Genomic DNA, 17,590 nt, shown 5'->3' with positions numbered 1-17,590 from the left:
GCCCATCTGAAAGCAAGTATGTTATAATTGCAAACGTTAAACTCAGTTGTTAAAAGTTAAAACATTTCTCAGTTAACGAAATATTTGACCATTTCGGAAAACCAGATTAACAAAAACTCGTCTAACCTTTAGTATTATAAGTCCGATTTTTGGCAACAAACGTCCTACATCAGCTTGTGCTTCATTAGATTAAAATGAAACTTCAACCATGTTGTCACCAAAGTTCTTTTATTGTTAATTTATTGTTAATATAAAAGGTATTTTTTATTATTAAGTTAGTTGAATATTTGGGATAAACATGAGATTTATATTTGTAAAATGATAGGTACTACAACATTGTGAAGAAAAAATAAGCTATTTTGCCGCCTGAAATTTATAAATTGTACATATTAAGTCGTCGGTCTGTGAGAGTAGCACTGCCTATGTTAGGTAATACACGTAATACGTATATTTTCCCCATTTATATTTCATCCATATTATTTTAATAAATATATTATTTTCAGAAAAAGATTTTAAAGTGTAAATTAATTATGGAAAACCAAAAAGTGTAAATTAATTTAGACATGTGTTAATTTAATTAATTTTAAAAAATTAAGAATTGTTATTGGTCAATTGATGTTATGTCGGTTTCCTTATTAAGATTAAGAAACCCGTAGGGCTATAGCATTAACAACAATAAGTACTAACAATGGTGAAGCAAGATTCGAAGTGACCCGTAGCACAAATTCTTTTATCACTAACTTTTGTATCGACTTTAAGTAACGATACCGATTAGATTTGTTAGAATTTTTAACATTTACTAAATTTTTGGCTATTTTTAACGATTTTAAAGGGTTTTTTGGCATTTGGTTGTTTCTATTTTTCATTTAGTTGCACACATTCATCTTTATAAGATTGGTTGTGATGAAAATCTTTTAAAAGTTTACAGTTAGTTAGATTGACCGGTATCCCGAATTACTTTGACCCGTAGCATTAATAAAGAATACATTATTTATCGAAAAACTTACACTTTATCAATTTATCGATCTCGTAGCCTAGCCTATCCATACTTTCAACGTAGTTCCGTCTAGGACTACTAACTATGTTATTATGAAAGTTAATATGTTTTTCTCATGTATTACGTGTAAAAATCATCTATTAATAAAATTAATTACTCGTTTTAATCATAAATGTCTTCTTATGAATACATCAATCTTAATTATACTTTTTTTTTTTTATCAATGACTATATAATAAAAACTAATATATTTATTAGTTTTCAACTAGTAATAATATCAACTAGTTTTCACATATATGATATCAACTAGTAATAATTCGTGTTCCTTAATATTAGTTTAACTTTATTTTTAAGTTGTAGTTTGGTTTTTATTTACAGTCTGTTATAAAATACACTAAATAAGATTAATTTAGGTTTCCATACATTCACTCACTGCCCTAAATTGATGTTATATAGTCCATTATTTTATATTCTAGTCCTCTATAGTTCTTAACCCCATGATATTCGTTTTTAGTTCGACGATCCCATTCGCAAACTAAAGACAAAAAACACCAATTGGGTTCGATGAATTGTGTTTAGTTTCAAAGATTTTGATCATAACACATAAAACGCGTGTTTCCTAACTTTATTTTAATTTTAACCCAAGATAATCTAAATCCATTCAAAGGTTGAATAATTTTCAAATTTAAAGACTTATAATTGGCTTACTGAAATAATAATGGTCTGTCTAAACATAATCCCTATCTCAACTTGGAATAGATTTAAAAACATTTTAAATAACACAGTCACATGATCCGCGCTTCTTTCCGGTTTGGGTTTGCAATTCAAGTATCACAATTTAAAGGCTCCCATGGATCCCGTTCAAAAGAAGTAGACTCATATCGGATTATTTACGTAATATTTGATTCGGTAAACCCGAAACTAAAAATACGATAAAAGATTCGAATATAGTTAAAACATTTTCAATTCTTCAAAAAACAAGTATTTATCTATACTATATTATAAAGCAAATAGAGTTTCAACTTTCAATTTTTCAATTTCTAACAATGTACAAACGATAATGCATGATGTACCATACATCATAGCCTAAAACTCTCTCTCCCCATAAATGATTTTATTCTTCAACCTTTTAAAAATCTTTTATTTCAAAAACCGTAATCAATAAATTATAAAAATTATATGAGTGTTTTTAAAATTTCATGCTCTTTCATTAGAGATGTCATTTGATATACTTTCGACGAATTTTTAAATCTAAGGGCGGAGCCCATACAGACATTTGCCTATGACACTCTATCACATATCACCTCCTATAACCTATCACATATCACCTACCTATGATCCTCACCATCTTTCCACCCTACGCGCTGATACTCTTGTTTAAACTTAAAAGTTTAAATCAACCACATAAATTAAACACGTACTTCAAAATTACTATGGATACAACTATGCTGGGTACTTGCAAGACTTTTCATAAATATATCTAAAACATTTTCTGCAAAATTATATTTGATATACTGTAAAACACCTGTAGAAAATCTCTAATAAAATGCAATGTGTTTGGTTTTTTCATGAAAAACTGAATTTGCCGCAAATTGAATTGATAATTTACTATCAGAAAACAACTTTATGGGTAAAGAATTTGATGTATTAAGATCATAATAAAATTCAAGTACCCAGATGATCTCACAAGCGGCAGTTACCATATACTCGTATTACTCAGGAAGAGGATCTAGAAATTTCCAAAGAGCCACTTAATTAATATCACGGAAAAAAGTATTACAATTTTTTTTATGTTGGGCAGAAGGTTTCATTTACTCTTTTCGAGTAGGCAAAACATTCTTGACTGAGTAAAAACAAAAATCCAAAAAAGGGATTCGAGTTGAAGAAATATTAAAAATATACATATTTATATATAAAAAAAAAAAAAAGAAACAAAAGGGAATTAAAGGGGAAAGCATCAGTTTTAAAAAGCTCGATTTTGGTGCCTCATGGTTTAAATCAGCCCAAAAATTTGTTGATTTTTTCATCATCTGCAACCCCATTAAACAAGTTTAAACTCAAAAGTTAAATTACATATCTTTGAATATATGAAAATATTTATAACATTAATTATACTGCTATATCTGAAAAGTCGAAATGATTCAACAGCAATTACAAGTGATGTTCGGTCTTTAAAAAAATGAGATTAGTTAAAAATAAGTCAAACTCAAATAAGCTTAAAAATATGTTAAATCTATCAAAATAATACAAGAATTCAAAGAGTATTGTTACAGGTTACCAGCCTCAACATGAAAGCTGCGCGCTTGCGCATAGACGAAAGATATGAGTTACTCCGTATTATATAGAGAGGTTCACGGCTGAAAGAAATCTCGTAAAAACCCTAGAGTTTCATGGCAGCCCACATGGGCTTTTATCAAGCCCATACGTTTACTAGTGAAAGTTGGGCTTTTTTATTCACTTTTGAGCCCATTTAATTAGCATGTATAACAATAGGAAACCCAACAACAATATTTTTAAATTACCAGCATGTTACCCACGTAATGCGGCGGTGGTCGTGACGGTGATGATGTTGTGGTGGGGGAGAATGTTGGTGGTAGATCAAGCGTCGAGTGGTGTAAATAGTTGATGGGCATATTAAAAGATAAATGATTGATAGTGTAATTTAATCATTAATGTTAAGGAGTGGTGTAAGTGATTTTTTTTTAAAATGTGCTAAGTGAAAATATTATATATTTTTTAACACTTCTAATAATAAAGTGCTATTCCTTTTATACTAATATAGTATAGATATAGATATAAATAATTATCAAACGTAATAACAAACATATATTTACATTTGTATCTAGGACTTGACTTATTCGTAATAAAGTTAACTTGAATAGAGTTAGCGACGTTAATTGTAAGTATAATTTACTATTCTAATTTTTGATGTTATAGTATACAGGCTTATTTTGTTCGTTTAAAGTTTGGACTTGTTTTGTCCAAGGTGCTATTTTAGAGGCATGATACTCTATTTGCTTCTTTTTTTTACGTTAATGGGACGGTTGCCTTTAAACCTCAGAGCCTATTAGACCGTATATGTGGTCTCTACACCCACCGGATAGGATGTGCTCAAGGAACAGCGACTGTGCGTCAGAAAACCACGGGGGAGGAAAAATCCCCAACCAAGCAGCCCAAGGGCACTACACTTAATTGAGAGAAAACCTTTGCTCCCTCCAAGATTCGAACATGCGTTAACAGGAAGGAACCCCTTCATGAGAAGGCATGGATAACGCTGGAGTTTTAGCCCGTTTGCTTCTACAGTATAACGTTCCATTAAAAGAAAGAGAATCATTCATTCATTTGGTATAAGAAACATTTAATAACTATTAAAATTAGAATAGTAACTTTCACAACTCCAAAATCACAATTTACGTGTAACATATATATATAGGCAACAGGCAGATTATCGATTCGTTAATTAAGCTTCACTTTCTAAGGATATACGAGTATATGTGGTCCACCAACTCTAGTCGAAAACTTGTGTTCAAATCCAACTTAATACATATTAAAGATTGGAAATCAAGACTATCTACCACTAAACTAAAGCATGATTGAGATATTCTTGAAACGACACTATCATAATCCTTGATCGACACGTGTCCTTTTAATTAATTAATTTTATTAAATTTGTTTTTTTAGTTGTATATAGAAATTCAATTTCCTTATTAGACTTAGAATTAAACTCTAACTCTTGGCTTATAAATACAAAATATATTATAACATTATTTGATTAATCGTTTTTATTAATAAAATTGTTTCTTTTTTTTTAATTCGTCAATTCTTATTACTTATATTAATTATAATATTTTATTAACATTAAGACTTCAAAATTTTGAGTTTACGATCCGAAATCACAAGGCTATTTGTCGTCATTCATTATTCTTACAAGTTCCGATTTTGATGTGATTGTTAAAATATAAGGTAAATCCAAATCTTTAACTAAACATATATTATATTTATCATTAATGTTTATTACTCTCTTCGTCCAATATTAAATGTCTAATTTTGACTTTTTAAGTCTTCTACTTTAAATTTTGACCGTGAAAATATTTGTCTATATTATATAACAGTTCATATAAAATATATGGACCGATTGAGTTTTCAATGATATAACTTTCGCCAACTATTATATAACACAAAAAATTATATTTATGGTCAAAGTTACAAGCAAAAGACTTGACAAGTCGAAATTGAACATTTAATATGGGATGGATGGAGTATAACTTAGTTTTGATCATTGGTTTATTTTAACCATAATTTTATTTCAATCTCACAAATCATTTACGAGGTATATTCAAATTTCTTTATGATAGAATTTATATAACTACCGTACACCATACGAGTATTAGAACCAGTATTAGAACCAGTATAAGTATAAATATGGACCCGCCCAAAATTGACCCTTTTCATATATTGCATCGACATGAACAAGATTGAGTTCCATAATAGTTCCAAACACGCACCCACGCTAAAAGCTAAATGGTTAAAAATTACAAGCTGGAAATGATATAACTATTGCATGTAAATTGTAATCTACCCTGAAGTTAAATTACAATTAATGATTGTACACAAACAAAATAATTAGTTTCTGTTTCCATATCAAATTAAGTCACAATTAAAGAACCAAAAGAATTAACCCAAACCCACATATGTTGGAAGGGAAACAATAACATAAGGGGATAAAAATTTCCCATTAATTAACTTAAGATCATCCAAGGCAGGCAGGCAGGCGTGCGGGTCAAGTAGATGGAAACAATTTCATCAACAAATTTCTTCATCTTTATGAATTTTTTACGCGATCCTACCATAGTTTAGCACCATCAAATGATTGATAGTCGCTGAAGACTGAGGAACCAAAGTTAATCCAACATCATTTCTCGGGTTATTCCATATCGTATCTCTTACATGTTGTAGCGTCGATAATGACAACAGTTGATGTCCTTTACATGTTATCTCTATCTGTTTTTCATATCAATCATTAACAAAATCAATATTAGTAAGATATATTTCAGTAATTGACAAATTAAATATCAAGTGTACATATTATAGAGTGATGGATATACATACATGTAATTGAATACATATAAGGTCTAGTTTTTCATATATATGCTATAACAAAGAGTACGTAACACTAGAGTAAACATGTCATCATTAGTAGGGCTATGTAAATGGAAGTTTTAATCCCATGAAAGCTATAAATTGCTATATACTATACATACAAGCATGAGGTTAAAGAGATTGCACGATTGGAAGAAAACAATACCCCTTTAATTATGACTTATTTAGCCCCACCACAATCTTTGCTATCAAGCCAAACCCATGATACAATTTACCTTTAATATCTAACACTAAAAGTATATACACAAATCTATCATTTATCGTCGTGCTAATAATTTTCACGTATCATCATTTCTAAATGTATGCAAACACAATATATGTATAGGGATTGATTTCTTTTTACCGACTCATGATTAATTTCCTCTAGATTTTCATCATATGCATGCATTGCTTTCTTTCAAAGTAAAAATATACTAGCTTTTTTCGATTTTAAGCTTTATTTTTGACTAAAATTTTGATTTGAAATGAACTCCAACATGTCACCATATATTTCTTTACTTCATGTAAGTGGAGCACTTATATACAACGTATTATGATAGAGAACCGCTTTTAAACAAAAAGAGTAGTGGACCCTGATAGGAGAGAGCCATGATGCCACCTCCATACCTATATATAAATAAATCAATATATGCAATAATATATATATATATATATTTTGTTGAATTGAGTTGAAGCATGCGAAAGCATGACAAAATCATCATGCATGATAAAACTCCGAATATGGTAATGGGATTTGAAGGACCATGTTCTATGCTTCACGTCAATCTTATTGCCAAATGTCAAAAAAGCCTACTACATATATACATATATACACGTACACATACATATATACACATATCCTCTTCTGATTTGTATACCGACAAGAAACTTGTTTAAGAACATGCTCCATAAGATTTGGAGAAATGTTACGTCTATAATATCTACCACAAATTAAATACATATTATTACCGTTTAAAAGTATTTTTCTATTTTTCTTCCAAATTATTGCATATACCAAGTCTGTTTGTAAACATTTGTAAATATAACGTGTCACATATCCAATTCTCCTAGCTAACACATTTAGACACATGCGTACATGTAATGGTGCATTTATTATAGAGGAAAAGAGAGCATAAAACATATACATGATGTGGATTGTGGAATAGTGTAAGTTAAGGTACCTAGCTTGTAATTAAGGAATAAGCAAATGATTGGATAGTAAGTTTTGGTTTTGTAGCATGGGTGGGAATGACATGGGATATTTGATTTCTTCACGTAAAAGCAAACTAAATATATATATAGCTAAATAAATTAGTAGCTGGCATTATCAATGATTTCCAAGAGCAAATACTTACATATATGCACATAAGGTTGACCTTCGATATGCTATATGCTGTTACATAATTAGTTCTTTATACAAAACAGAATGTTTATAAACCCAACAACCACGCATATCACTCTTTCGGCTACATAATATATACATATTTTAGACAGGGATATTCTTGGTAGTTAGTTGCATGTTAAGATCTTTTATTCTTAATTATTCCACAAGATACGGTAGCTCATGAAAGGAGTATAGAATAATTACGTTGACAATCTATTTAAGTTCGTGGCATATATGTATGAACTAAGAGTTTAAAATACGATAATAATAGTAGTTACTTGACGTGTATGTTTATACTTTTATAATAATAATAATGTGTTTAGTGTAATTAAGGAGTTGAATATATATATCTACCTTATAATATAAAACACTTTAGTTTATCTATATTAATATTATTATAATTATAAATATATAAATATATATATGTATGTATCTTTGATTTGATGATCATCAATTAATATGTCATGGATAGCACAATCACATATGCAAACCTCTGTTTTGCTTGTTATTTTATGATGGCAAAAATACGCATATCCATACCAGTGCAATGCAAAAAGTTGTTTTACAATTTCAACGAATATCATGTTGCTAATTAGTAAACTCGATCTATTGCTAACGTACTATACGTTAGTTTCGATGGTCATCAGCTTTAACAATAATATTGTATATCTGCTTATATATAGGTAACAATAGTATGTATATTTATTTAGGGAACCTCTATATACACCTACCAATTCGTCATAAATACTCACTATACGCGAGTGTGCTCTTATATGGAAAGTATACTCACTTTGATAAAAAAAAAAAGTCAACGTACCATACATAAAGTATTAATGTATAGATAGTCCTCGAATGATGGATGTTTAAACCCCACCATACGGTAAGTATAAATGTATATATATAGGATTAAAATTTCTTAAAATTATTATTAACTTCATAGGTGAAGTTGAGAGAATTTTGACCTTTAAATTAAAATCAAAGGTTAATATTCAAAGTTGATATTTGAATCTTGACCATTAATTTTAATACAAAGGTCAAAATCATCAACTTTACCTATAAAGTTAATAATAACTTTAGAAGATCTCAATCCATATATATATATATATATATATATATATAACTCAATATAACATACGACAATACAAGGCGACATCCTTAAGTTTTAGGTTTTGTGAAAATGTATGATGACAACGTATATATAAGATTGTGAGTTCAAGTCATTGCGGATACTTTCTAAATATGCATGTCGGGAATTTGTATATATTGTTGAGTTGCTTTTTAGCATACTGAGGCTACATATTAATGCCAAAACCCTATACGGGGTTCGGCTACTTAAAATATAAGTCTAAGATAAACAAAAATACTTGAAACTTCGCATAACATTATAAATACCAAATGAAAAAAAATTACTACATATACATGTGTTTTTAGGTAACTCTAATATAAAGAGATTTTATTTTTGGTTAAAATTTATTCATTATATTGGTGGGAGGATTGTACGGAAATATATTGTAGTGTTGTCAAGTTCGGTTATTTTTTTATATCCAACTCTTAAAACATATATATAGCACAATCACATAAACCACTGTACGTATTTTGTTATTTGAGATGTACTCTATATCTATGATGACAAAAATTAATACGCCTATCCATACTTGTAAATTGCAAAAGTAGTTTATTTCAATTTCAACCAATTCGTGTTAATTGCTAATCAATTACTCCGTATCTCTACTCTTGCTAACGTACTAAAAGGTGGGTTCGATGCATGGTCAGCTTTAGCAATAATATTGTTTGTATATCTGATAGGTACCAAAAGTACGTATGTTCATGATGATTACTCCATAAGATCATATATATGAGCTTTACACACTTGCTATACAATAGTAGAATAAGACGTGACATGATTCCCGAAGTTCTAGGAATCCGCTTTGTAAATATTGGTTAAATGGAAAGCCTTTCTAAAGAAAACATACGATCGAGGCTACATGTTGTTGCCACTAGGTCCCTATATGTGAGATTCCACTGCTTAATTATATATTCAATTTGTATCTAATAAAGATGTACTGTATATACTTGAAACTTGGCTTAACATCATGATCAATAGCAAATAAACAAACGAATATATGTACATATATAATAAATGTGTGTTTTGGTCACATTAGTATAGATTTTATTTTTTGGTTTCTTGGGGAAAATTGTACGAAAAAATATTTTTCACTCGTCACGTCCTATTATATATTTGATATATCTAACTTGATCTTGAAACATCTATTGTATGTATAACGTATCATATTTAAGATTTTTGCTATTTACTCTTAAAACATGTAGATAGCTCAAGTGTGACGGTCTTGATTGCGTTTTAAATGGCATGGGAACTTATATGATTGTCATGTCAGCTAAAATTCAATCTTATGATATACGAGTATATGATTACTAGCTAGATAACTAGATACATATTAATTAGAGGTCGTGATGCTTCTAATTGAAAGGTTATCAAGTATTTATCGATCATCGACTTGGACATATATGTAATATATATGTGGTTCTTAACTTTATCAAGCTTCCATTGGCTATATTAATTACCAACAAAATGCAAATCTTCAATCAAACAAGCAAACTCATGCCCTAAGCTTATTGACAATTTAGCATGTAAAGGTATTTTCAGTATATTTCCTTGTAACTTTTTCATGAATCATAACTTATAGCATATATTATATATATTAGGCTATTAGCTAGTACGCAAACACAGATAATGGTGATATTCTAAGCTAGGAATTGAACAGGATTAAGCTAGCTAGATCTTATCTTCATATAAATTAATGTTGATAAAAACTCGCCATCCAACTTCATTTTGTAAAAGACACCGAGGAACACTAGCTTCCACAACAAATTATCGCCGCTTTCGTAAATAGCAAATGAAGTGATTAATTGATGATGACCTAGCTAGCTAGGAACATGATGTGATCTTATGGATATAGATACTCTTTGTATATGTGTTAAATTATTATGTAATATGTATGTATCATATACCTACATTGATGTATATGGTAACTAACACATGAAGCAAGGAAAGGCTAGGTGTTGTTTTGTGTTAACTTGAGGAGGATATATATGGATGATGGTGGCACGTAGTTTTCTGGGTTTACCTTCAACGTTTGTCTTTCATTTGGGGCCTACATATGATTTTATCTTTCAAGCTTAATTTGTGTTTCTCCATGTATAACGTGGGTGTCATATCCCTACCCGATTTGATATAACCAAATACTAGTTATATACAATTACGTACCATATTATGAAAACTACGTACCTACATGTATACGCTCGCTCCGATCCACCTAATTCTAAATATCTCAAAGCTAATTAATTAAGGATGTGAAGAATATATAGAAATATATAATAGCCTCAATCCACATTGTGGTTTGCTCCAACGTTTCTTTCAATTACTCTCACCAACCATTTTATTACATATGTTTGATGGGCTTTTCCATATTTAGATTAATCCTAAAAACACATGTACATACATGGGTATGTATATATATGCATGTCTCTATGTGTACATATATGAGTATATACATACTCAAGCTTAGTTGCTCTTAATTAGTGTTGTATATATATATATAATTTGATGTGTATATGTTGAACCAATGAGAAAAGTGTAGGAAAATCCCATATCCATTCATTTATGTACTCATTTGATACATATATCATGAACTAATTACAAAGGAAGTAACAAAGATGGCATTGTAGTAGGTTTTACTCTAATTACATTTCTTAAAATTATAACAATCATATATATATATATATATCGAGAATTTTAATTAAGGTGGTGGAGGTAATGTAAAGTTTAACATACATACCTCGGATTCGCTTCCAAGTTCAAGCTTATTAACCAGATACTTGATTAACAATCCAACAGTCATCTTTCCGTCCCTATGTAATAATTAAATTAAGTTACATAAGCTTTAAATCAATAATATGTAGCTAGGACAAAACATTTCAAAATACGTAATAAGCTAGCTACTAGTATAGAAAAGGTAAAGACAATACAAACATTCGTAATTAGTTAATTAAAGACAACAAAGATGGTAAAGAGTAACAATAATTAATTAAAAGTATTACTTGATTCTTAGATAGCTCTTTGGTATTTGTGGCAAAAATGGTTCCTTAGCTCTGCATTAAAAATCATCACAAAAGTAAAAATAGAAAGATTAAATTCATAAGTCCCATGCAAATAAGCAATGATGAATGGGGTCTATATATATACTTTTTCCAAAATTGCAAGTTAAAAGATAAAATTAAAAAAAAAAAAATAGGGTTTTGGGAATACTAACTGGTTTTGAGAGGCTTGGAGCATAAACCATACACCCGAATGAGGTCTTCTTGGCGGGTTCACAACTCTCGCTATATTTAGTCGCCGGTGAATATGATGCTGATGACGTCCGTGTTGCTCCGATGAACCCGATAAAGAAGAGGAAGAAGAAACCGGAGGGTTAAGAACTTGTGTCATCATGTTTGACGGAAAAGGCCTAATTAGTTGCAAATAATTATAATTAATCTCTTGTTGTTGTTGTTGCTGTTGTTGTAAAGTCATGGTTGGCACAGAATTAATAGAACCGGCCCCTTGTTGCGGATGCAAAAAGAAAGTATTCGATGTCGGGAAATGACCCCGAAATTCGGGTACTTGAAAAACAAGCTGGGGTGGTGGTGGTAGTTGTCGCTGTATCTGTCTTGACGAGCTACCACCACCGCCACCTGGCAATAAATCCAGGTCAACTAAAGGACGAGCCAACGGTACATGGGGACCATGGCTCGTGGTAATACCGGTGGTGGTGGACTGCATGCGTCCACCACCTAAACTTAATTGAAGCCATGTACCATGATCATAATCCTCGTGTGTATTCATTTCGGTTGATCCAGCTTCTTCGTTGTTATTTATACTAGTTTCGGTTCTTGATTCATCTTCTGCCATTAGATCTGAAAACCCTTTTCCTAAACTAATAAAACAGTCATACCCACCTTCCGAAAAACCGCCATTATTTATGTACTTTGAGGATGATGATAATTGAGTAGGAAACATGATCATATTGTGATAATCAATCTTTGAAACTGACTTCCCTTGTAGTAGATGGATACTATTGATCTATGAACACTCAAGATATGAAAGAAATCCATACATATAAAAAGAGATGTCTTGGAAATCTTAGATTAAGGGTTTAAGCATTAAGAAAGAACGAATTTGGAAACAAACGCATTGACGATGAATAAGATTTTTTTGGATATGGTGAGGTTTTGAGAGAGATAGGAGGACAAAAAAAGAGAATAAGAATTGTAGCAAGATCTTATATTACTAGCTAGTTTGCTTCTATTTGTTCTCTTGTGTTTTCTTCTTTATTTTTATAATTGTTTTCTTCTATTAGGAGATGAGATGATGGACCACGAGAAAGTTCCTTGTTATATTCTTGAAAATGATAAAATGGATGGGTGGTCTGTATTTTTATTAATTTAATTTATATTTAGATAATTGTTAATGTTATATAATTCTTCATTAATTCTGTCTAAATGTTACTCATATATTAGAGGCGGTCAATCACTCGTTTTTAAACATATATGAAAAACCCAGTCAAATTAATTAACTAAAAACATTTATCATGAAGACGACTAATTATACAAGCTCTTTAAAAGTAACTTGTAATAAACTACGAATATTTAAATTCTCTTAATTAAACTATTGTATTGATTTAAAAAGTAAACAAAAATTATTTATTGATTCAACAACCCAACAGGACAGGGTGTTATAATCGTTTTTGACTATAAAAATGACTAACCAAAGTTCGGATATACTTTTAACTTATTTGTTTATCGTTATTCCAAACATTTAGAAGAAAAATAGTCTCTTTAATTTACCACACCTCATGTATCATTATTAGTCTAAATTCTTTTGTATTGATTTACTATTTGCAAGCAAACATACACACATGTCTGACCTTTCCGTTTTCAAAACTTTTTGGTTTGAAATATTTCTGCAGGACTAGTGGCCGGGTATCTATGTCCTTTGCTTTCAAGCATGTAAAGCTAACAACCAATGTGCTAAACAATCTCACAAAGGCTTTAGGAGGGCATGACCTCACTATAATTGGCTAGCTATAATTAAATCAATCAAATTTATGAACTAGGTGCCAAGTTATAAATGGATTGATTGCTTGTAAATAAATTTGTACTGTTCATATAAATTGGACAAAAAAATCTTTATTTTTATTTTATATTGAAGAATATTATAAAAGAAAAAGTCAAGTAATACTTTGTAAGTAGTTTGTAATACTCCCTTACTTATCATGCATATCCATAATCAACAAAAATTTACTATTTTTTTAAGTTCATGAATGAAACACGTTCACTCTTTTTATTTTTCTAAGGTACAGATTAAATATCACAATAGGATATTTAGACCATATTGTCTTAACTGGATCCACGCTAGAAAATCCCCTCACTCATACCTACTAGAAAAAAAAACCCCTATGCCTGAAGGCACGATAATTAATATGAGTAAATCTAAGCTAATTTTGGTTGAAAAGATTTAATGAAGTTTAGAGGTATTTCAATATCATCTTCAACGACTCAACGGATAACTTCAATTCTTCTAAACGATTTTTTAAACCACTCTCAACTGGCTAGTAACTTAAGGGTGTCAGTTTGGTGCTCCAGGGATTTGGTGACAAGGTGGAGACGAAGCAAGTGGGTCCTTCAGAACCGTGGCTAGTAAAAAAAAAGTTATTTTCATGACAGTAATGTGTTTATATTCTATTTCTTATTAGTTTTTTTAAAACATTTTAACCCCAAAAATACACATACCATTTGTCTTCGCACTTTCACAACTACAAATATATTTAGTGTTGATGATTTCACTTACAAGTCCGATTGGCGGTGACGATGACTTTTGATTAGATACAAGTAGGGATGAGAAAAAAACCGAAACTCGTGACCCGACCCAGAATCGGCCCGACCCGACCCGCCCGAAGGGCTAACGGGCCGGGTCACGGGTCAAGCTTTTGTTGCATTTTCTGGTCACGGGTTGCGCGGGTCGGTCGGGTCGGGTCAAGCCAAAAACCCGGAAAAGGTGAAGGAAACCCGTGACCCGCCCACGACTCGCCTGAACCGACCCGAACCGAACCATCACGGGTTGGGCCAGGTTTTCGCGAGTCGGGACATTTGCACATCCCTAGATACAATGCTCATTATTAAATCTTAACTATTTAGATGAAATCCTTTGTGGCCACCGATCGTTTGTGGGGTTATTAATGTGCCGAATTGTATCGAATGCGAACAAAAAATGTTTCTCTATACATGTAAAGGTATAAATTCAGACACCCAACTACCACAACCTCCATATTTTACTTACTTTCATCAAAGTGATAACTACACTTGTTTACCAAGTTTTAACATTTTCAAAAGTGGACTTCCCTCATGCACGAAATGGCGCATGGTTGCGCTCTCGATGCTTTTGATGTATACTTACACATGGGTCAACAAACAGTATACGATTGTTTGGAAAAATTTTATAGATAGGATTGTCAATCTTAACCTGGCCAACCCGAAAAAAAATAAATTTAGGGTTGTGGAATCTGGACCTGTTAACCCACTAATCTCATTTTTTCGGGTTGGGTTGGGATTTACTCTTTGGGTTAACAGGTCGATACGTCAACCTGAAAATAATTTAAGTTTATATAAAATTTTTTTGAATAGGTCGACCCACCAACCCATGATCCATTTGACCTGAAATCTACCCACTAACCTGTCAACTCACAACCCATGTGATTTGTTTGACTTGAAATTAACCTGCCAACCCATCAACCCACGACTCATTTGACCCGCTGACCCAAAACTCGACCTGTCAACCCGCCAACTTGACTTTTTCAGACTGGTGGGGTTGGGTTTGGGTCAGGACATCGGTCAGGGTTGTTGCTTACCTAAAATTTTAGTAGGTTGAGTAAATGTTAAAGATTTTCAAACAGTCAACCCAACTCGAACCCATTATCAGTCATATTCGTAGATGTGTATTACATTTTTACTTTCAATAAAGTTGTCCCTGATTTTAAAGAATCTTTGTCCATTATTGATAGTATGTTTTGTGTAACATTTCAAATGTTAACGTATTAATACGATGTAACAAGACACTTGCACGTACATCTAAAGCTTAACTGTACATGTTACAAATGGCTAGTATTATAAACTGCAATGTTGTGTATCTTATTGGATCAATTTTTTCTGAAAGGATATTTAATGGATAAATATAAATACTTATATACTTTGTATATATATCAAAACTTCCATGACCATAGTGAAAAGCTAAGGTAACATCAAATCTGTTTAACTTAACGTACCCTGCCTTACCCTTAAAAACATGTGTCCTTCACTCCTTCTCGATCCATTAACGGCTGTAACAGACGATAATATTTGTAAATCATATTGGCAAATAAACGTACGTAATTCTAAGCTTAATTAATGTACTAATTAAAAAGGGCGAAAACAAAAGGAAATTTAGCCCAAGAGCTACTATAAAAACGTGCTAACGACAGTGGAACTCCTGCAGAATAGAGTAGTACTATAAATTGTAAAGTAAGATGTGCATTTAAGAAAATGAGACATCACTATATAAAAGTTATGGTTGAATTTCACACAAAGATTCTGATATAAAAGTCATTGAAGTTGTGGCCCCGCATTTGTAATATCTTTCTACATGTAATTTCATATTTTCTCATTCCGACATTTCAACAAAAAATTATTACTCGTATATGTTAAAGTTGGGAATTCTTATAACTTGTTGGATTATATATTGTCAGCATAAACACTTTATGCAACGCAAACGCATATAACTTTAATTTGTTGTATTAATTTGTATCCCTTATTAACAAGTCTTTAAAAACAAAAATAGATTACATCAAGAAACAAATATTCCGGTTTCTTACGGATCTATATTTGTTTCAATAAGCATTATATGTATTCATTTATACGAGTAGTTAATTATATAAGTATCTAGCATCGTAGAACTATATTAAATTATATTTTATTTATATATACTATATATATATGTATATCTAAGTTTTTGTAGGAGTGGCTCGTGGTTGAACCATAACCATAACTATATTGTATGTAACTAAACAGTGGAAGGAGTGGGGGGAGACCAGTCAGACCATGCCTTGACTGACTGACTTCACCTTCAAACTATCATTTTGTTTGTTTGTTTATATAGTATTTCTTTTTGCCTATCAATATCAGAATATGTACGACAAATTTAGAGATGAATGAATAAAATAATGATGAGCTAGTGTTTGGAGGAAAAAAAAAGTACGAGGGGGGGTTTGTAGGCGTGAGCATTGGTGACAGTGCAACTGCATGGGCATGAACTTGGACATGAATTTCAATTGACTTATATGCTATAAAGGCATCTTCCATCCTTCAACGACATGTCTCATAATGCTCTACTAATCTTTTTTTTTTTTTTTTGGTTGTATCAAATCATAAACCCAATATATATTTTTGAAAATTTGATAGTGGAGCCGTTCATTCCCAAAGGTTCATACGCTCATTTTGGGACCGTTGTCATCACAAAGATTACATCAAAACCCCTAAGGCTTTAATAGTCTGTCAAACGTCCCGACAACTAAATTAGGGTATACATAATCACTTAAATTGAAAGGATACGTATTGATTATATTGATCGACTTATTATAAATGACTATCTAACTTCTTTAACTACGTACTCATCACCGATTAATACGTCTTGTCGCTCAATCAGCTCGATTTACCTTTTACGTGTTAGGTCTGGATGTTTTGACGTTGGCTGGTCAAGATTTCCGAAATTACACATTAATTTGCCCTTTTCATAATTGTGTACGTATAAAAGCATTTATATACAAAAATTGATCGTATATTTTAGAATCAAATCCCCAAAAGAAATCAATAAACTTTTTAATTTAGGATATATATGTTTAAATCTTCTATGTACGTAATGATTTCTCCGTAAAAAAATCACTGCTAATCAAGTTTTCTTCTTTTTGTTAATTAGTAAACAAG

The 17,590-nt window shown here is 31.1% G+C and overlaps 1 protein-coding gene and 1 non-coding gene across 2 annotated transcripts; both read right to left on the bottom strand.

The window, feature by feature from the left end:
• Window positions 1-2,947: 2,947 nt before the first annotated feature.
• LOC122586208 lies at window positions 2,948-3,032 on the bottom strand. Its single transcript, XR_006321914.1, has one exon. It is a non-coding gene; the product is annotated as a small nucleolar RNA SNORD36 (small nucleolar RNA).
• Window positions 3,033-5,528: 2,496 nt separating this feature from the next.
• LOC122585832 lies at window positions 5,529-12,809 on the bottom strand. The gene is made up of 4 exons (XM_043757956.1): window positions 11,851-12,809; window positions 11,639-11,689; window positions 11,377-11,449; window positions 5,529-5,997 (listed from the first exon to the last, which is right to left on the bottom strand). The coding sequence occupies exons 1-4, from the start codon at window positions 12,600-12,602 to the stop codon at window positions 5,830-5,832; spliced, it is 1,044 nt and encodes a 347-aa protein (XP_043613891.1). The 5' UTR covers window positions 12,603-12,809; the 3' UTR covers window positions 5,529-5,829.
• Between the last annotated feature and the right edge of the window lie 4,781 nt (window positions 12,810-17,590).

The sequence above is a fragment of the Erigeron canadensis genome, chromosome 1 (assembly GCF_010389155.1).
Source record: "Erigeron canadensis isolate Cc75 chromosome 1, C_canadensis_v1, whole genome shotgun sequence".
NCBI classification, from domain to species: domain Eukaryota; kingdom Viridiplantae; phylum Streptophyta; class Magnoliopsida; order Asterales; family Asteraceae; genus Erigeron; species Erigeron canadensis.
Note: the sequence above shows the minus strand (reverse complement) of the source record. Positions and strands in the feature narration are given on the sequence as shown.